This window comes from Chiloscyllium plagiosum, chromosome 4 (assembly GCF_004010195.1).
Source record: "Chiloscyllium plagiosum isolate BGI_BamShark_2017 chromosome 4, ASM401019v2, whole genome shotgun sequence".
In the NCBI taxonomy this organism is placed as follows: domain Eukaryota; kingdom Metazoa; phylum Chordata; class Chondrichthyes; order Orectolobiformes; family Hemiscylliidae; genus Chiloscyllium; species Chiloscyllium plagiosum.
Window position 1 is genome coordinate 114217482 of NC_057713.1, and position 15603 is coordinate 114233084.

A 15603-nucleotide genomic window follows, 5' to 3' on the forward strand; every position below is an offset into this window, starting at 1 on the left:
CCTGCATTTACACAATGGCACTAGAGTTTTATTATTCCATTCTCTCTGAATTGCTTAACTACAAAACAGTATGAGGGCATTTTGTATCATTTGATGAAACTGTTTTGCACTTCGGTATGTATAGACTATATCATAGACAGTTTAACAGTTATAATGGACTGTCGTTGAACTTAAAATCACTATCTACTAATTTCACCCATTTAGAACATTAAATAATATTATTAAACAATTTTAAAATATGGTTATGTTTTCTTGGCAAAAAGAATAGTATTTGTAAAAGAGATGAATGGAGAAGTATTCTTAAGAAGTATGGAAAAGAATTTGAAATTACAACTATTTAAAATTTGCATCTGTATATATGGCTAAACTATAATTGGCCTAAGAATGCAAACACGTTATTATAATCTGGTCAAATATTTGCAATGCTTGTGCAATCATAGATTACACTTCATGAAATGAAGTACATTATCTGGCATTATCCAGCAGATGTTGTACACCCTGGGAGCAAAACTTAAGTGGAGGGGGGTATTGTACAGTACAGTCCTCCAAAGGTGAGATTCCATTCTTCTCTACATCCATGACAAATAATGAGATGCTATAAACATCTCAAGTATAGAAACCCATGGTTGGTCATGCTGAAGAGATTGTAATTCACACTTAAGATATAAGTCTGAAACTTTTAGTTGTGTTTCAACAGGACAGCTGTGTTTGCACTAATTCTAGTAGTTTTCTCTGTTCCTACATTGCACAAACATTTTTCAATTCTGTGCTGTATTACCCTGTGATTTTGGCTATAATTCCTTCTTCATTAGGACTGGGTTGAGATTGATTAAGCTCATTCCCTCCACTTCACACCTCACAGTCAGCAGAGAAAAGATATTTTCATTTAGCAATCTGGCATGGTCTTAAACTTGGAAATAAAAACTCTTACCTTCACTTTATTATTACATTCATTTATTGTGGATTTAGAATCAGCAATAGGACGTCATTAATTTACTTAGGTATATAAAAATTGAACAACATTTGAACATCTATAATTTAAGGAGCAACAGCCATTCCTATTATGTATCTGTAAAATCAGGATTATTGAACAAGTTGAAAATCTATAAAAATGTAAAAAAAAAGCTTGAATATGTTCATAGTTACCAAAATCTTTCAACATCGTGCTGTGCGCACTATACATATATGCATACGATACTGGACTACAGGAGCAGGTCAGACACTAGGTATTCTGTAACGAGTAACTCACTTTCTGACTCTGCAAAGCTGGAGGGGATGCAGCTCCAGCAACATTCATGAAGATCATCAGCATCCAGGATAAAGCAGCCCATGTGAATGACACCCTATTTACCGCCTTCAGCATTCATTCCTTTCATCATTAGATCACTGGGCTGCAGCATGCACTATCAGCAAAGAACAATGCAACAAATCAACAAGGCCTCTCCACCAACACCATTAAAACCTTAGTCTTTTTATCCCTTGAAGAGCAGGGCAGCAGACACACTACAATGCTCCACCATCTCCAAGTGTCTTTCAAGTTACACGCCATCCTGACTTGGAAATATCCTGCTGTGGCTTCACTGTCACTGGAAATCATTATCTCACAACACGAAGAGACTTACTGTCACTATATGGACTAGAGCAGCTCAATAAGATAGCTCACCATGACAACCTCCAGAAGTAATAGGGATAAGCAATAAGTATTGCTCCTGGCAATGATATTCACACCCTAGAATGAATTTTTAAAAAGTACATGTGGTGTAAATATTTCTCAGTCAAGTTTTTTTGTAATCTTATGTTCAGTGTAATAAGAAAAAAATGATGTCGTAATGCCATAAAATGAAAATTTATTTGCTACAAAACACCCAGAGTAAGCCCTACTTTATTTACCATTTAGCAACAGAAAATTCTAAATAATCCTCGGGTGGATCAATATACTGATGAGTTTGACACAATTGGCTGTCCAAAACAGCATGTTTTCTGGCATGCATAGTTCTAATAATCTACTTCTAAATTTTAAAATTTAGAATAAAAAATACTAAAAGAGCTTCTCCTAAAGTTCAATATTTCACTTTTCTTGAGTGAATGGGAGAGGTGAGAACCCTTGAAGCAGGCATGAGGCCATAACGTGCTTCACAACTGGGGTGTCTGTACAGAACAGTGAAAAATCAAAAATCACAGCTGGCAGCAGTTGTCAGGTCATTGTTGTGCAGTCACAGCAGGGTGACCAACTGGCACAACTGTGACTGTAGCATCTTGGCGGGTCTGTGGTGGAATGAGAGGTTTTGAGGCCACTCACAACACACACTGACACATACTGCACGCGCACACAGACACACACACAATGCACATATACACATTTTTACACACACAATGTCCATACAATACACACGCACATAGAAAACACAGGAATATTTGCCCTGTTGCCACGAGGCTTTAAATCGCAGACTCCGGCATTTTCAGTTCCTGTCCACCATCAGGAAATTCACTATGGCACCATCAAAATTCCTAAATTGGCCTGCTAATGAGTGTAATTACTATGTCTGTGTTGAAAATCCTTCTGCAAGATCACTCAGATTTTTTCCAGATCCCACTTCCTTAACTGACTTGTGGAAACTGGGAAAATCTAGACCTCTGAGTCAAAGATTTTGAGAGTTCAAATTCCACTTGAGTAAGTTGAGTGCATTGCAGAAGACTGCAGAGTGAGCAAGCCCATGACCAATTTTAGCCCATTTTCAAATGAGGACCAATGATATAAAATCTGATCACTTCGGGAGCCAGTCTGGATCATAAAATATAGATGTGTTGTTCTGGCACATTTCCACCAATAACACAATGCACAGAGTGGCAACATTTGAGATGATCGCTAGGTGAAGATTTGACACTGAGAAGGAAGGAATTAGATGTATCCCATCTGAGGAAGCAGGATGAATGGATTAGGAATCTAGCTGTGGTTACACCAGAGCTGTTCAATGCTGCAGATGTAGAAATAAGTGATAAAAGGAATATAATACGAGATTTAAACTCAATTCTGGGGCAGAACTGAAGTTTAAAGTTAAAACTGGGCAAGCAGTCACAGAGTTAGTTATATTTCTGGACATGAATGTCTTACACAGTGGTTCGTTCCCGTAAGTGTAAGTTGGGGGCTAGTTATATTAAAACACTGAAAGTTGCTCTTCTGCACTTGTCACTAATATTAGATAGACTGTTGTTAATAATCCACTATTTAAAATTTGTCATTTGAGAGTTATAACTGTTGTATTTGTATTATGTCAGGCCAATTGTGTTGTTTAATTACTAAAGATTAGTAAAGATAATTACTACAATTATTAAAAAGGTGAAACAGGTGCTTCTTTTATCACTTACTTAAAGCTTTCAAATTAAATTTCTTTGCAACTTATTTTTATCGAGATGCAAAATTAGTTATGTTTGTCTTAAACAATGAATGTTCTGCAAATAGATACCAGATTAACATGATCACTTTTGTTAGAACTGCGTATCGATATAATAATGCTTTTATTTGTTTTCTATATTTAATTGATCACTGATTTATTATTATACATTTCAGTTATTGTGAAGAGGCATAATTAAAAGTGACCTTATTGTGATCAACTTACTTTCTTGGTTATTTCTGCCAGAAGGGAAACAAAACACTCGTGTTGATTTGTCCTAACTTCACAGATCACGTGATATACCTTTGACCTTTTGCTGTTGCAGAGACGAAGAGGTTCTGGAGTCTTCTGTGCCAACTGCCTGACCACAAAGACCTCTCTTTGGCGAAAGAATGCAAACGGTGGATATGTATGTAACGCATGTGGCCTGTACCAGAAGCTGCATTCGGTAGGAAGAACCCATTAGTTGTTTGGGAAAATGTTTGTAAAGATTGTTCAAACTGGCCAGATGTCTCACATGGTTTCATTTAATGGAACCCATTTCTTGGGTCCTGCAATTAATTACTCTGAAGGGAGCTTCTCACTGTGTGTGTGTTTTGTGTGTGTGTTTTGTGTGTGTGTGTCTGTGTTGGTGTGTGAGTGTGTGTGTGAGTGAGATTTCAAATGTGGACAAAGTCTTTGATTTTGTTACAAGTGTATTGGCACATGTCCTTTAACACTTCATAAGTTACACTGAGAGTAACATTTCAGTGGCAGCTAGTTATTGTAGATGTAGAATAAATCAGAAGGTAACGTAAGTTTCTGTGAGAACAGAATTAATTGTTCGCAGTAATTTTTCATACATCTGCCACTTTTTAAAAGCAGTCTGTGAGCTCATCTGCATGATTTTAAGTACATATAATATATGCCAGTGAAACAGTCTTTTCAGGCAAATAGTCCATGCTAGTGTTTGTGATCCATGCAATCCATTTCCCCAATATCATTGCAATCCTCTATTCCCTTCTCCCTGACTTATTTACTTTGTTTCCCCTTTAACACATCTATATTATTTACTTCTGTTTTATCTCCATAGAGACCGATAACATTTATAATGAAATTTGAATTTCCAGTTAATACTGAAAGGACGGCACAGTATGATTTTAGGCTAAAGAATAGAAGCAGTATTGCAGTGTAGGCAGCTTATACTTTAAACCACAGAATGGTATGGCATCCTCTTATGTTTAGCATAACTGAGGAAACACACTTCACAGGACATTGGTGAGGCCTCTTCTGGAGTACTTGTCCAGTTTTGGTCACCCTGTTATAGGAAAGATATTATTAAGCTAGACAGAGTTCAGAAGAGATTTACCAGGATGTTGCTGGGCATGTAAGGTTTGTGTTGAAAAGGAAGGCTGGATAGGCTGAGATTTTTTTCACTGGAGCATAGGAGGTTGAGAGGTGACCATACAGAGGTTCATAAAATCATGAGGGGTATAGATTGGGTTAATATCTTTTCCCTAGGATGGGGGATTTCAAGACTGGGGGGGCACATTTTTAAGGTGAGGGGAGAGAGAGATTTAAAACAGACATGAGGGGCAAATGTTTTTAGATGGCGGGTGGTTTGCATGTAGAATGAACCTTCTGAGGAAGGTGGTGGACGTGAGCAGTTACAACATTTGAAAAACACTTAGATAAGTAGATGAAGAGGAGAAGTTTGGAGGGATGTAGGCCAGGTACAGGTAGGTTGGACAAATTCAGTTTGGGATAAAGTTTGGTATGGACTGGTGAGACTGAAGAGTCTGTTTCCGTGACTCTATGACTATGACTCTGTGTTGTCCTTTAAGTAGATAAGTAATTCTCCCAAAATTGATCTAACCTGATTCCTAGCTCCCAATGGTTTACTTCTGATTATTTTATTTTACAGCCTGGAAATGTGCAATTCCAGAACTGTCTTTCATGATGTCATTTTTCCAAGAGAACCTGAATCCTTCAGGCTAGGCAAATCTTCCAACCTTGTTTTAAAATCCCCATGATTTTGTTATTTTCAATCTGACTCCAGGCTCCCATCTGCATTGCTAGGTAGTGAACTATAATGTCTTGCTACTTGTGGCTGTTCTGTATTTCCTGGATCCTGCCAAACTATTACCTGTGAGTTTCACAGCTATCTTAGGAAACCTTCCACTATCAAAGCCATGACAAGGTGAATCACATGGGCCAGCTATCCAGGTAGAAATGCTGTCCTAAAGAGCCCAAATCTCTCATCTTGAAAGTAAATGGACAGCTAAAGGCATATTCTTTACACATTTACCTTCTCACCACTTTTCTGGGACTTTGGAGTCACTCTTAGTATGCTTGCAGTTTGCAATGTCTCTAAACACCTTGGACCTTCTTTCTAATATATGTATTTTGGCCTACTTTAACCCAAGTCAGGCAGCAAGACTTCAGAAAATATTTCTTGACTAAACTTTAAAATAAGCGTTATTGACTAAATACTGTCTTTGTAGGAAGCATACACTCTAAAAACATACAGTGAGGAGATCTGTAAAGTTGCCAATGCTTTCACCGGTCCCCGCAATAGTGAATTTCACATGCTTGCTGCTTTTTCAGGAACACAGTGAAATCTTATTGAGGTCTGATTGATGTGACCTATGGTATGATGCACTGGCAGAACTGGGAACATGTCTGGTGAAGCCCATCTCAACACTGATATCATCCTGCTCTATCTTCTCTGCTTTTCACCAGTGGCATGGTGAGATTCTCACCAGGCAGTAGCGAAATGCAAATTGACAGTCATATTGATTGTTAAATGCCTTTTTAACACCACAACTCACCTCATTAAGATCCAGACACCTAACTCACCAAACTCATGCGACCATCTGGATGTTGGAAAAATGAAGCCAGAGCGACCAGCTGGGTGATTCAGCTCACCACTTGAATGACCTCAGTGTCAGAAACTGTTCACCCACATCTTGGCACTCTCAGTGAGAACTAGCCACATGCACCCCACATTGTCATCTATCAAGTGCTTCGAAACTGCACCTCAGGCTGCACTGGCAATATTGTGTAGTGAGGACACTCTGTGCCAGGATGTTGATGTTCAAAAGCTCATGAAGAATTGTGGACAGCTGTCAGTTTGAGGAACATCAAGCACCATTCCTTTCCCAGAATCTGTGTGAATAAATCTTGACAGCAGAATTTATTTATTCCATACATCATTCGTAACTGCTCGCTTAGACTCAGAAGTAAGTTGTCATTTGTTCAATTCTTGGAAGAGCACCGGTAAGAATATTTGAGTGATGATAAGTAGAATTGAATAACTGTGCGACCATCTAATTGTGAGGAACATATTCTTATTTGAATGACTGCTCCTTCAGACTATTCTATTGTATTTAAGTTTTGGCACTTACAATTCATAAGGTACAATGTGCAGCTGAAAGTAATAGCTTGACAATAACAGTGATCACCAATGAATTTATGAATTTATGCCCAGTTGTAAGCAATTGACTCTTGTGAAGAATGATGATGGTTGACATTTGGAGTGATATTTTAGTAGGATGTAAGGGAGCACTTTATGTGACAGTTTTGCTATTGGCTAGGATATTGATCATAAGTTAAAGTTGACAAAATCCACCCAGCCCAGCAATGCATGATCTAATGATATTTGAACTCTGCATTAAACATTTCATTGCTTTTGCAAACCTCGTAATATCTGTAACCACTCAACTCTGGAAAGAATGGAAAGTGGATACATTGTGTATGCAAAAGCCAATTTATACCTCGATTTTACCTTGTGGAAGGAATCAGGCATTCTGGAGAGATGGAAAGAAGGGCGAGGTGATGAGAGAGGAGTACATTTATGTCATGTGTAGTTCACTGTCCTGCATTGGGGGAAATGCCTGGTGTAATTTCGGTTGGGTACCCATTCACAGATTGTACCTTGGGTAAAATTTCAATCACCTTAATACTGAAGGTAGCTATGAGCCTTTGAGTCCCTTGGAAAGGTCCCAAATTTCTACTAAAGAGAACTGTTCAAGCCCAGAGGAGACCAATTGCCTTTTCCATTTGGTGTTGAGATATGAAAGTTACATCGTTCTCTCTAAATGTATCAAAAACCTCTTCCTGTCTTTGGGAGTGGATGGTGCTGCTCCAGTTTGAGCAAGTACTTCCTTACTCTTAAAACTTTATTCTACATACTCTGATAATATTGTTATACTCTCAACGTTTCAGATTGTATCTGAATCATTAGATATCGAGTATTGCCACAATTGACCAGAAACTGCCTATTAGTGCAGGTCAAAGGCTGAAACTTCTGCTACGATTCCCCAAAGCTGATCCTCCTTTTGAAGGATTTCCCATTGGCCTGGATCCATGTAGTCTTAAGAATATTCATGAAGCTTACACAATCTAGGACAAAGCAACCTGCTTGATTGGCATCCCACCCAAACTCTTGGGCATGCAATCCTCCACCATCAATGTACAGTGACAGCAGTCTGTATCATCTACAAGATGTACTGCAATGGCTCACCAAGGGCCCATCATCAGCACTTTCCACTACACCAAGAAGGACAAGGGTAGCAGATATATGGAAATACCACCAATTGCAAGTTCCCCTCCAAATCGCACACCATCCTGACTTGAATCTATATCACTTGTTCCTTCACTGTCATTGTGTCATTCACTTCCTGTCACCACTGTGAGTTTTCCTACACTGCAAGGACTACAGTAGTTCAATAAGTAGTTCACCACCACCACCTTCCCCAGAGCAATTAGGCATGGGCAATAAATGTTGACCCGGTCAGCAATGACAACATCCTATAAATGAAATGTTCCATGGACATCGAGGGCTGAATCTCATGACCTGTTACTGTGCCTGACAGGTTATTCTCAACATGCCTAGCATTTTGCATAAACCGGTTTCTTTCATATTTATTTTACATCATTTTATATTTTAAGTTTTAGTTCTATTATTGTGATGGTGTTGGATTTGACCAGGGAATTTTTGTTTTCCGTTCACATCTGTGCATTACTTTCCTTTTGTAAGGTCTGTTTAATATCAAATTTTCTGAAGTATGTGTTTGGTCTTAGCCTATAAATTTCTTTGAAAATTTAAAAAATTCAATGAATAGCCTCTGATTTATCACATACTTTATTGACCCAAATTTTGCAGTTTGTTGTGAAGGAACGGTGCTTGCTGTTAAACTTGAAACATTATACTCACAAAGCTTTGCAGGCTTTGCAATGGCAATTTCCCTTTTTTTCATCATGACTTTGAATACGTCGCTGCTGTCATTGATAGTGGAATGCAGCGACAGTGAAATCATCAGGTAGGTTGATCAGCTAATCAGTAAACCAAGAAGTAAGAGGCTTAGATTATCAATCACTTTTTAATTATTTGGCAGAAAATAAAATATAGATGGGCAATGCATGTGGAGTTAATGTAGAAGCTGAAATATCAAGATTTACATGTTATTGCTGGGGATACCTTCACACACATTTGTACAGGAAAATTATTTTAACTGTTAATCTCACTATTTATTTCCCTTAATCTCCAATATTCTGCTTCTCTTTGGTCAGTCTTTTTTCTTTTCTCATGTATGATCATCTTCATTTTTCCTTTCTATCTCCTTCCTTTTATTGATTCATGGGAAGAGGGCATCGCTAGCTTGGCCCGCATTGTTGTGGGTCCGGAGTCACATTTAGGCCATTTGTGAACCAGGTAGGCCTTTCTGACAATCGATTCACGGTAATCATTAGAGTCTTACTTTCAGATTTCAAATGAATTCAAATTCCACAATCTGCCATGGCGGGATTTGAACCCGCATCCCCAGAACATTACCTGGGTCTCTATGTTAACTGTCCAATGTTAATACCACTAGGTCATCTCTTCCTCACTTTCAAGGCATGCGCTGAATAATTGGATGTAAATCTCTCTCATTCTGTTTTTCCTTAGGGAGCCTTGTTAACATATTTAGCAACTTTCAGAACTTCCAACTTTCATTTCAGTGTTACGGTCAATAAGAAGAATCCATAGTTGAACCTGAAAAGCCATGATGTGGAGGTGCCGGTGTTGGACTGGGGTGGACAAATCAGAAGTTGCACAACACCAGGTTATCGTCCAACAAGTTTATTTAAAATCACAAGCTTTCACAGTGTCGCTCCTTCATCAGGTGAAGGAACTGACGAAGGAGAAGCACTCCAAATGCTTGTGATTTTCAATAAACCTGTTGGATGATAACCTGATGTTGTGTGACTCCTGATTTCAAACCTGAAGAAAACAATGCCAAGACACTTTCTGTAGCTGGACTGTTCTTTGTGGATATTACTGCCAAATTTCCTCTGCAGGAAAATAATTATAAACTTCTGTGATCAAAGAGAAGCAGTGAAGTGGCCTATACATTTTCATTGAACATGAGGTGATCGGTAATGCTATTGAATAATAAGGGATCAATGTGCGTGTACCTATTGCAAAGAAAAAGAACTTGAGGAAAAAAAGTCCATTTGAAATATTGTTAAGTGTTAGAATGGAATATTATCTGATGGTTGTTCTAGGCATGAACTAATAGAAAAAAGTGTTAACCTGTGATCATTTGAGATTCCCCTCTCACTTTTTCCAACATCTTCCCAGGCAGTCATTCACTTGGATGGGGAATGTCTGTAGAAACTGGCAATGCTATATTTGTTCACCCGAGTTTGTGCTCACCATGTGGCATTTAGCGCACCATGGCCCATGTTTTCCCAGTATCTTTTGGCAGACAGGACCCTGGCCTGATGGCACTGTATATCAGAAAACTGTTTGTCTAATTGGAGGCATCATGAGCAGACTGCTTCTGTTCAATCTGAAGTTGACATACGTGACTCTGCAATCCAGTTGGCATTTGATAGTGATTTGGACCGGGGACCCTCCTGAGCCCAGAGTCAATCAGTGCAATAGAAAGTGCAGCATATGCAACATTAAGAAAAATTTACAGATATTGATATAAACTTTGAAACACTGCAGCATCAAACTGATGTGAGATTAAGTTGGAATAGCAATGCATTCTTCATAGATTCTTCACAGGAGCATCACAAGACCACCCAAAGCAGAGCAGATCAGATGTTCAGAAGCTTGGTCAAAAATAATAGTCTCCCAGGTGTTTCTCAAAGAGGGTAAATGAGCTGAAGAAGTGTAAGGAGAGTACTCAATCCTCGGAGGCCCAGTGATTGAAGGCACAGCCACCAATGATAGTGTGACTAAAATCTGGGATGCTTGGGAGACCTTGATTAAAGAAGTATAGACAGCCAAGAGGGCATTAATACCTAATTAGACCAGGGAAACCAGGAAGGGAAAGGCCATATTGAGGGACCCAAAACGAGTATGAGAACTTCAGTACAAAGATGTTGCAAGATTGAGAGCCAATGTTCGTCAGCCAGTGCAAGGACGATAGGGAAATGGAACTTGCTGCAAGTTAAGACACAAGCAGCAGAATTTTGGAATAGCCAAGCCTTCGGGAACAAAAGACATAGATGAGGGTTTCAGCAGCTGAACCAATGAATAAAGACTCTATATACAAAAATTGCAACACAAATAAACTTTTACTCATGATAATCTAAGTTTCATTAGACATTGAGAGATTTTAATATTCTAGTGATCAGTTTTTGCACGTTACATACACTTAGAATGGGTTTGTATACTATGACAAGCCATGACATTGGAGGTTTTGTAATAGGGTAGTGTACAAGCTTCAGAAGGACAAGCAACTACCTCAAGTTATATTTGCCCCAGCACCTGTAAATGAAGGTTGTTTGACTAACTGGAGGCTTTGTTTTTACAATGCTAACCTAAAGGAATACTCACTGATGGTATGGGGAGAACCAAAGAATTCAGCATTGTTTTCCTCTTGCTGGAAATATTTTGAAACTGCTGTAGAAAGTAAAAATGGAGGAGGTCTGAAATTTCAGCACAGCGCAGTTCCACATTGCAGAATGGTTTAAGTGATTCATTGAAGCAAATGATTATTTGCTGCAGGAAGTGAAACTTCTGTATTCCTTTCATGGAATGTAGACGGTTAGACATAACGGTTTGCAGTTAGGGTAACACTAATGAATAATGACCTGACTGGAACTATTTCTGAACAGCCCCAGCATGAGAAAGTCACAGCACAGTCCAGTATAATTAGCCTTGCATTCTATCCAACCTCCATGTCTGGTATTGTGCACCCAATGCTGTCAATCAACCTGCTCAAATCTCCACAAGTACCTGCCTTTCCCCAGTCATTGCCCCAGCAGCTTCTCTTCTGACCTTGCCTCTTTTGGAAAACCGTCAGACCACTTCAAGGATAAGATGCTTTTCAGAAGAGGAGGAAGTAAAAATATATTTAAAATCTTGCAAAATTTTCAGCTGTGTCTTAAATGCCTGTACTCATATACCCATGTTAAATATATTCACCCTCTCCCATTGTGGTTCTCGTATTATACAATAGCATAGTGTATTGATTCAGATGATAAATGTCCCTGCCACAAGTGAAGGTCTCTCAGATGTATTATTAATATTAAAAATGCAACCAGAAGTATAGCTGATGGGTTAATTGAACCAAACCGTTATGATCCAGTTGACTAGCTCACCTCCGTGCATGGCCTGAACACAATTTCAAAGACATCTACTTGCACAATCTGAAATTGCATTATTTAAAGATTTTTTTTTATTTTAGAATTCACACAATCAAATTGTAATCACTTAAAGAATCATTAAAAGTATAACGTTTATCTGCAGAAGCAGTAGCAGACTTGTGATATGATACTGCTGAAACCAAATTTGCTCTTGCACATGGAGCAGATGATGGATTAGTTACTGATTTCTTTTCCTGCTGGTCACAGCATATATGGATGGGCACAAAGTAGAATTGATTATGGTTAGCTATTTCTGCCAGCCATAGAAAATACTTCGCTGATCTACACAGCACACCAGGCAGACAATGTATAGTTCAAAAACCTTTTTCTTTCATTGGTTGAATGCGACTATAGCACATGTTGGGGATGAATGACTGATGAAGGGCTCTTACTCGAAACATCGATTCTCCTGCTCCTCGGATGCTGCCTAACCTGCTGTGCTTTTCCAGCACCACAGTCTTGGCCCTAATCTCCAGCATCTGCAGTCCTCACTTTCTCCATGATGGGGACATATCTGTCCATTTTTTTTTGAGGGTCTGCAACTCTTTTTTTTTCAGGGGTGAGAGAGTCAAGAAAGTCATCTGCTACCAAATTGGAGTAGATCACATGATGGCATGTGATATGTCCAACTACCTAGAATGTAGTAAGCGTTCAACACCTGCTCTAAGTCTGGCTACATACACCTGTAAATTGGGTGGGCAAAATACCCTCCAGTTTTTAGGGGACTGAGGGTTCATTACAATAATGGTTAGCGATGCTGAGCCCAAGAAAAAATATTTTGTGTAAAATTCCAATAATGCTAACAGCCACTATTGCTGATAAACATGCACATGTTGGATTCCTGAATTCCTCAGAGATGGATGTTATACTAGTGCTCCTTCCCATCTATCTGTAGGAGTAATCATAAGTATCCATAAGCTCTGTTCCAGGGAACACGACCACTATCACACATGAGATAGGTCATTGACATCTGGTAGTTCATTAGTGCCAAGCCTAATTGAAAAGCAAGGTCAAAACAGAATAATGTTGTCCCGAGCAGTACAGATTGTCTGACTCTGCATCTTTCAACATTGATCTCTTGTTCAATTTCAAAGATGCATATCTCTGCTTATCTGATCCCTCCTTTGCATTTAGGATGGAATGTTGGTCTACTGTCAGGTTTACTAGAGTTTAAAATTGTTTTGCGATGACAATACTGTAAATTCCCAATAAACTTTGCACTTTTTCTTTACCAATCGCCATTGATGTAGGACGTGCAATTAGGAGATAGCCTATATCACCGTTGGCAAATTTTAATTGGGCTTTTACCACCATTTCTTCAAACTTACCACCAGCTTCCAGGAAGCATTAGTATGAAGGGTGGCATGGAGGGAAATCTTTCAGTGACTGTGACCCATTTATTTCCAATGGATGGGAAAAGAGTTGGGGAAGAAGCAGACTTTGCCTTTGGGCTAAGAGTTCATACATGCCAGCCTTAGACTTCACATCTATCACTGTCAAACCTACTGCTGCTGGCACTGATACTAACTCGGTTAGAGACAAAATAAACTGCAGATATTGGTATCCAACATAGACAAGCAGGAGGCTGGAAGAACACAACAGGCCAGGCAGCATCAAGAGATGGAGAAGTCAATGTTTCAGGTCTAACCCTTCTTCAGAATGGAAGATTGTTTGAAATTAAAGAACTCCGTGTACAGTTAACTCATTAGGCTGAATTTTCCTGGCCCTGTCATGTTTAGGTTTGAAGCCAAAGGCAGTAAGATAGATGGGAGCAGTGGTGGGATGGTTCCCTGACACTCTTTTAACTATGGGTAGGCTATCAATGGCTGGGCAGGGAGCCAGAATGGCTACTGCACCACCAAAGTGAGTAGCCAATAAAAGTGATCACTGACCCAATCGAGGGAAATTTTGTGGCATCTTACCACAGGTGAGCAGCTTCCCTTCACATGCAGAAACCACCAGCTCAGCGGGGCTGATCTCCCTGCAGTAGGCTGAGGGAGATTATCAGAGCCAGAAGCTCTCTACCTCGAAAAGTTGTGCGCCCCCCACCCCTCCCAAAGCAATGCATCTGGAGTGTTTTCCCTCCAATTTAAGAGGCCTAATGACACCCCCTCCCCCCTCAAAAATCCTTCAATACGTTCAATCAAGATGCTCGAATAGGTCCTGCATGCCTCAGCGGTGCCCCCCTCTCCCAGTAGAGCTGCCTAAACTCCAGAGCTGCTAACATTTCATTGGACAAGCATAGGAGACATCCATAAGTGGACACAGAGCCTGCACAAAGGAGTCTACCTTGAGGATGTTGCGCCTCGAGTTTGGGATCCCAACTTTTCAAAAGAATGCAGGTTGAGTCCACGTCAGTGCAGACTCTACCTGCGATTTGTTGAAAACCTGGGAGCCCCAAAATCCTTGGGAATATCCAGCCCACATTTTGTGCACAACTGTGCAACTTCCCATGAATCAGCCAATAATTCAGTATTTCTAGAAATCTGTAGGATCTCTCGTAATCTGTAGAATTTCTAAAATCTTCTTTGCCTCTCTAACTGAAGCTGCATTTTCCCAGGCAGAGAGTTTGAAAGAATGCTTCCCACAGCTGTAGGTTCAAGTACTCATAAGTCATGCAGACATGATGTGAGGTGTGGCTGAAAATACAACTTCAAAGCTCCACCTTCAGTAATGCAGACTATTGATTTTCTTTCTTCGGGGAAAGCAGATAATTAAACTCTATCTCCCTAATCTGTATTCACTTGCATCACAATTGGAGTTCTGACCTTGCCTGTCCTTTGTTCATTGTTACAAATCCATCTGTTTACTTGTCTAGTTACCTCATGCTGATACAATGTTTTCTTCAAAACAAATAAGAGCAAGTATAAACTTATACCATGTGTTACACTCACACGAAAAAAAAAACTTGGGAACAATTATATAGATAGAGTCATAGAAATGTACAGCATGGAAACAGACCCTTCAGTCCAACCCGTCCACGTCGACCAGATATCCCAACCCAATCTAGTCCCAACTGCCAGCACCCGGCTCATATCCCTCTAATCCCTTCCTATTCATATACCCATCCAAATGCCTTTTAAATGTTGCAATTGTACCAGCCTCCACCACATCCTCTGGCAGCTCATTCCACACACGTACCACCCTATGCATGAAAACGTTGACCCTTAGGTCTCTTTTATATCTTTCCCCTCTCGCCCTAAACCTATGCCCTCTAGTTCTGGACTCCCTGACCGCAGGGAAAAGACTTTTGTCTATTTATCCTATCCATGCCCCTCATAATTTTGTAAACCTCTATAAGGTCACCCCTCAGCCTCCAATGCTCCAGGGAAAACAGCCCCAGCCTGTTCAGCCTCTCCATGTTGCTCAGATCTTCCAATCCTGGCAACATCCTTGTAAATCTTTTCTGAACCCTTTCAAGTTTCACAACAACTCTCCGATAAGAAGGAGACCAGAATTGCAAGCAATATTCCAACAGTGGCCCAACCAATGTCCTGTACAGCTGCAACATGACCTCCCAACTCCTATACTCAATACTCTGACCAATAAAGGAAAGCATACCAAACGCCTTCTTCACTATCCTATC

General features: G+C 39.7%; 1 protein-coding gene across 6 annotated transcripts in view; it reads left to right on the forward strand.

Annotated features, from left to right (window-relative positions):
* trps1 (trichorhinophalangeal syndrome I) overlaps positions 1-15603 on the forward strand; it is a 215983-nt gene that overhangs the window by 194184 nt on the left and 6196 nt on the right. For all 6 annotated transcript variants that reach the window (XM_043689004.1, XM_043689005.1, XM_043689003.1 and 3 more), the window contains exon 5: positions 3718-3840. In XM_043689004.1, coding sequence (XP_043544939.1) covers positions 3718-3840 — 123 coding nt within the window. The remainder of the gene's footprint in view (positions 1-3717; positions 3841-15603) is intronic.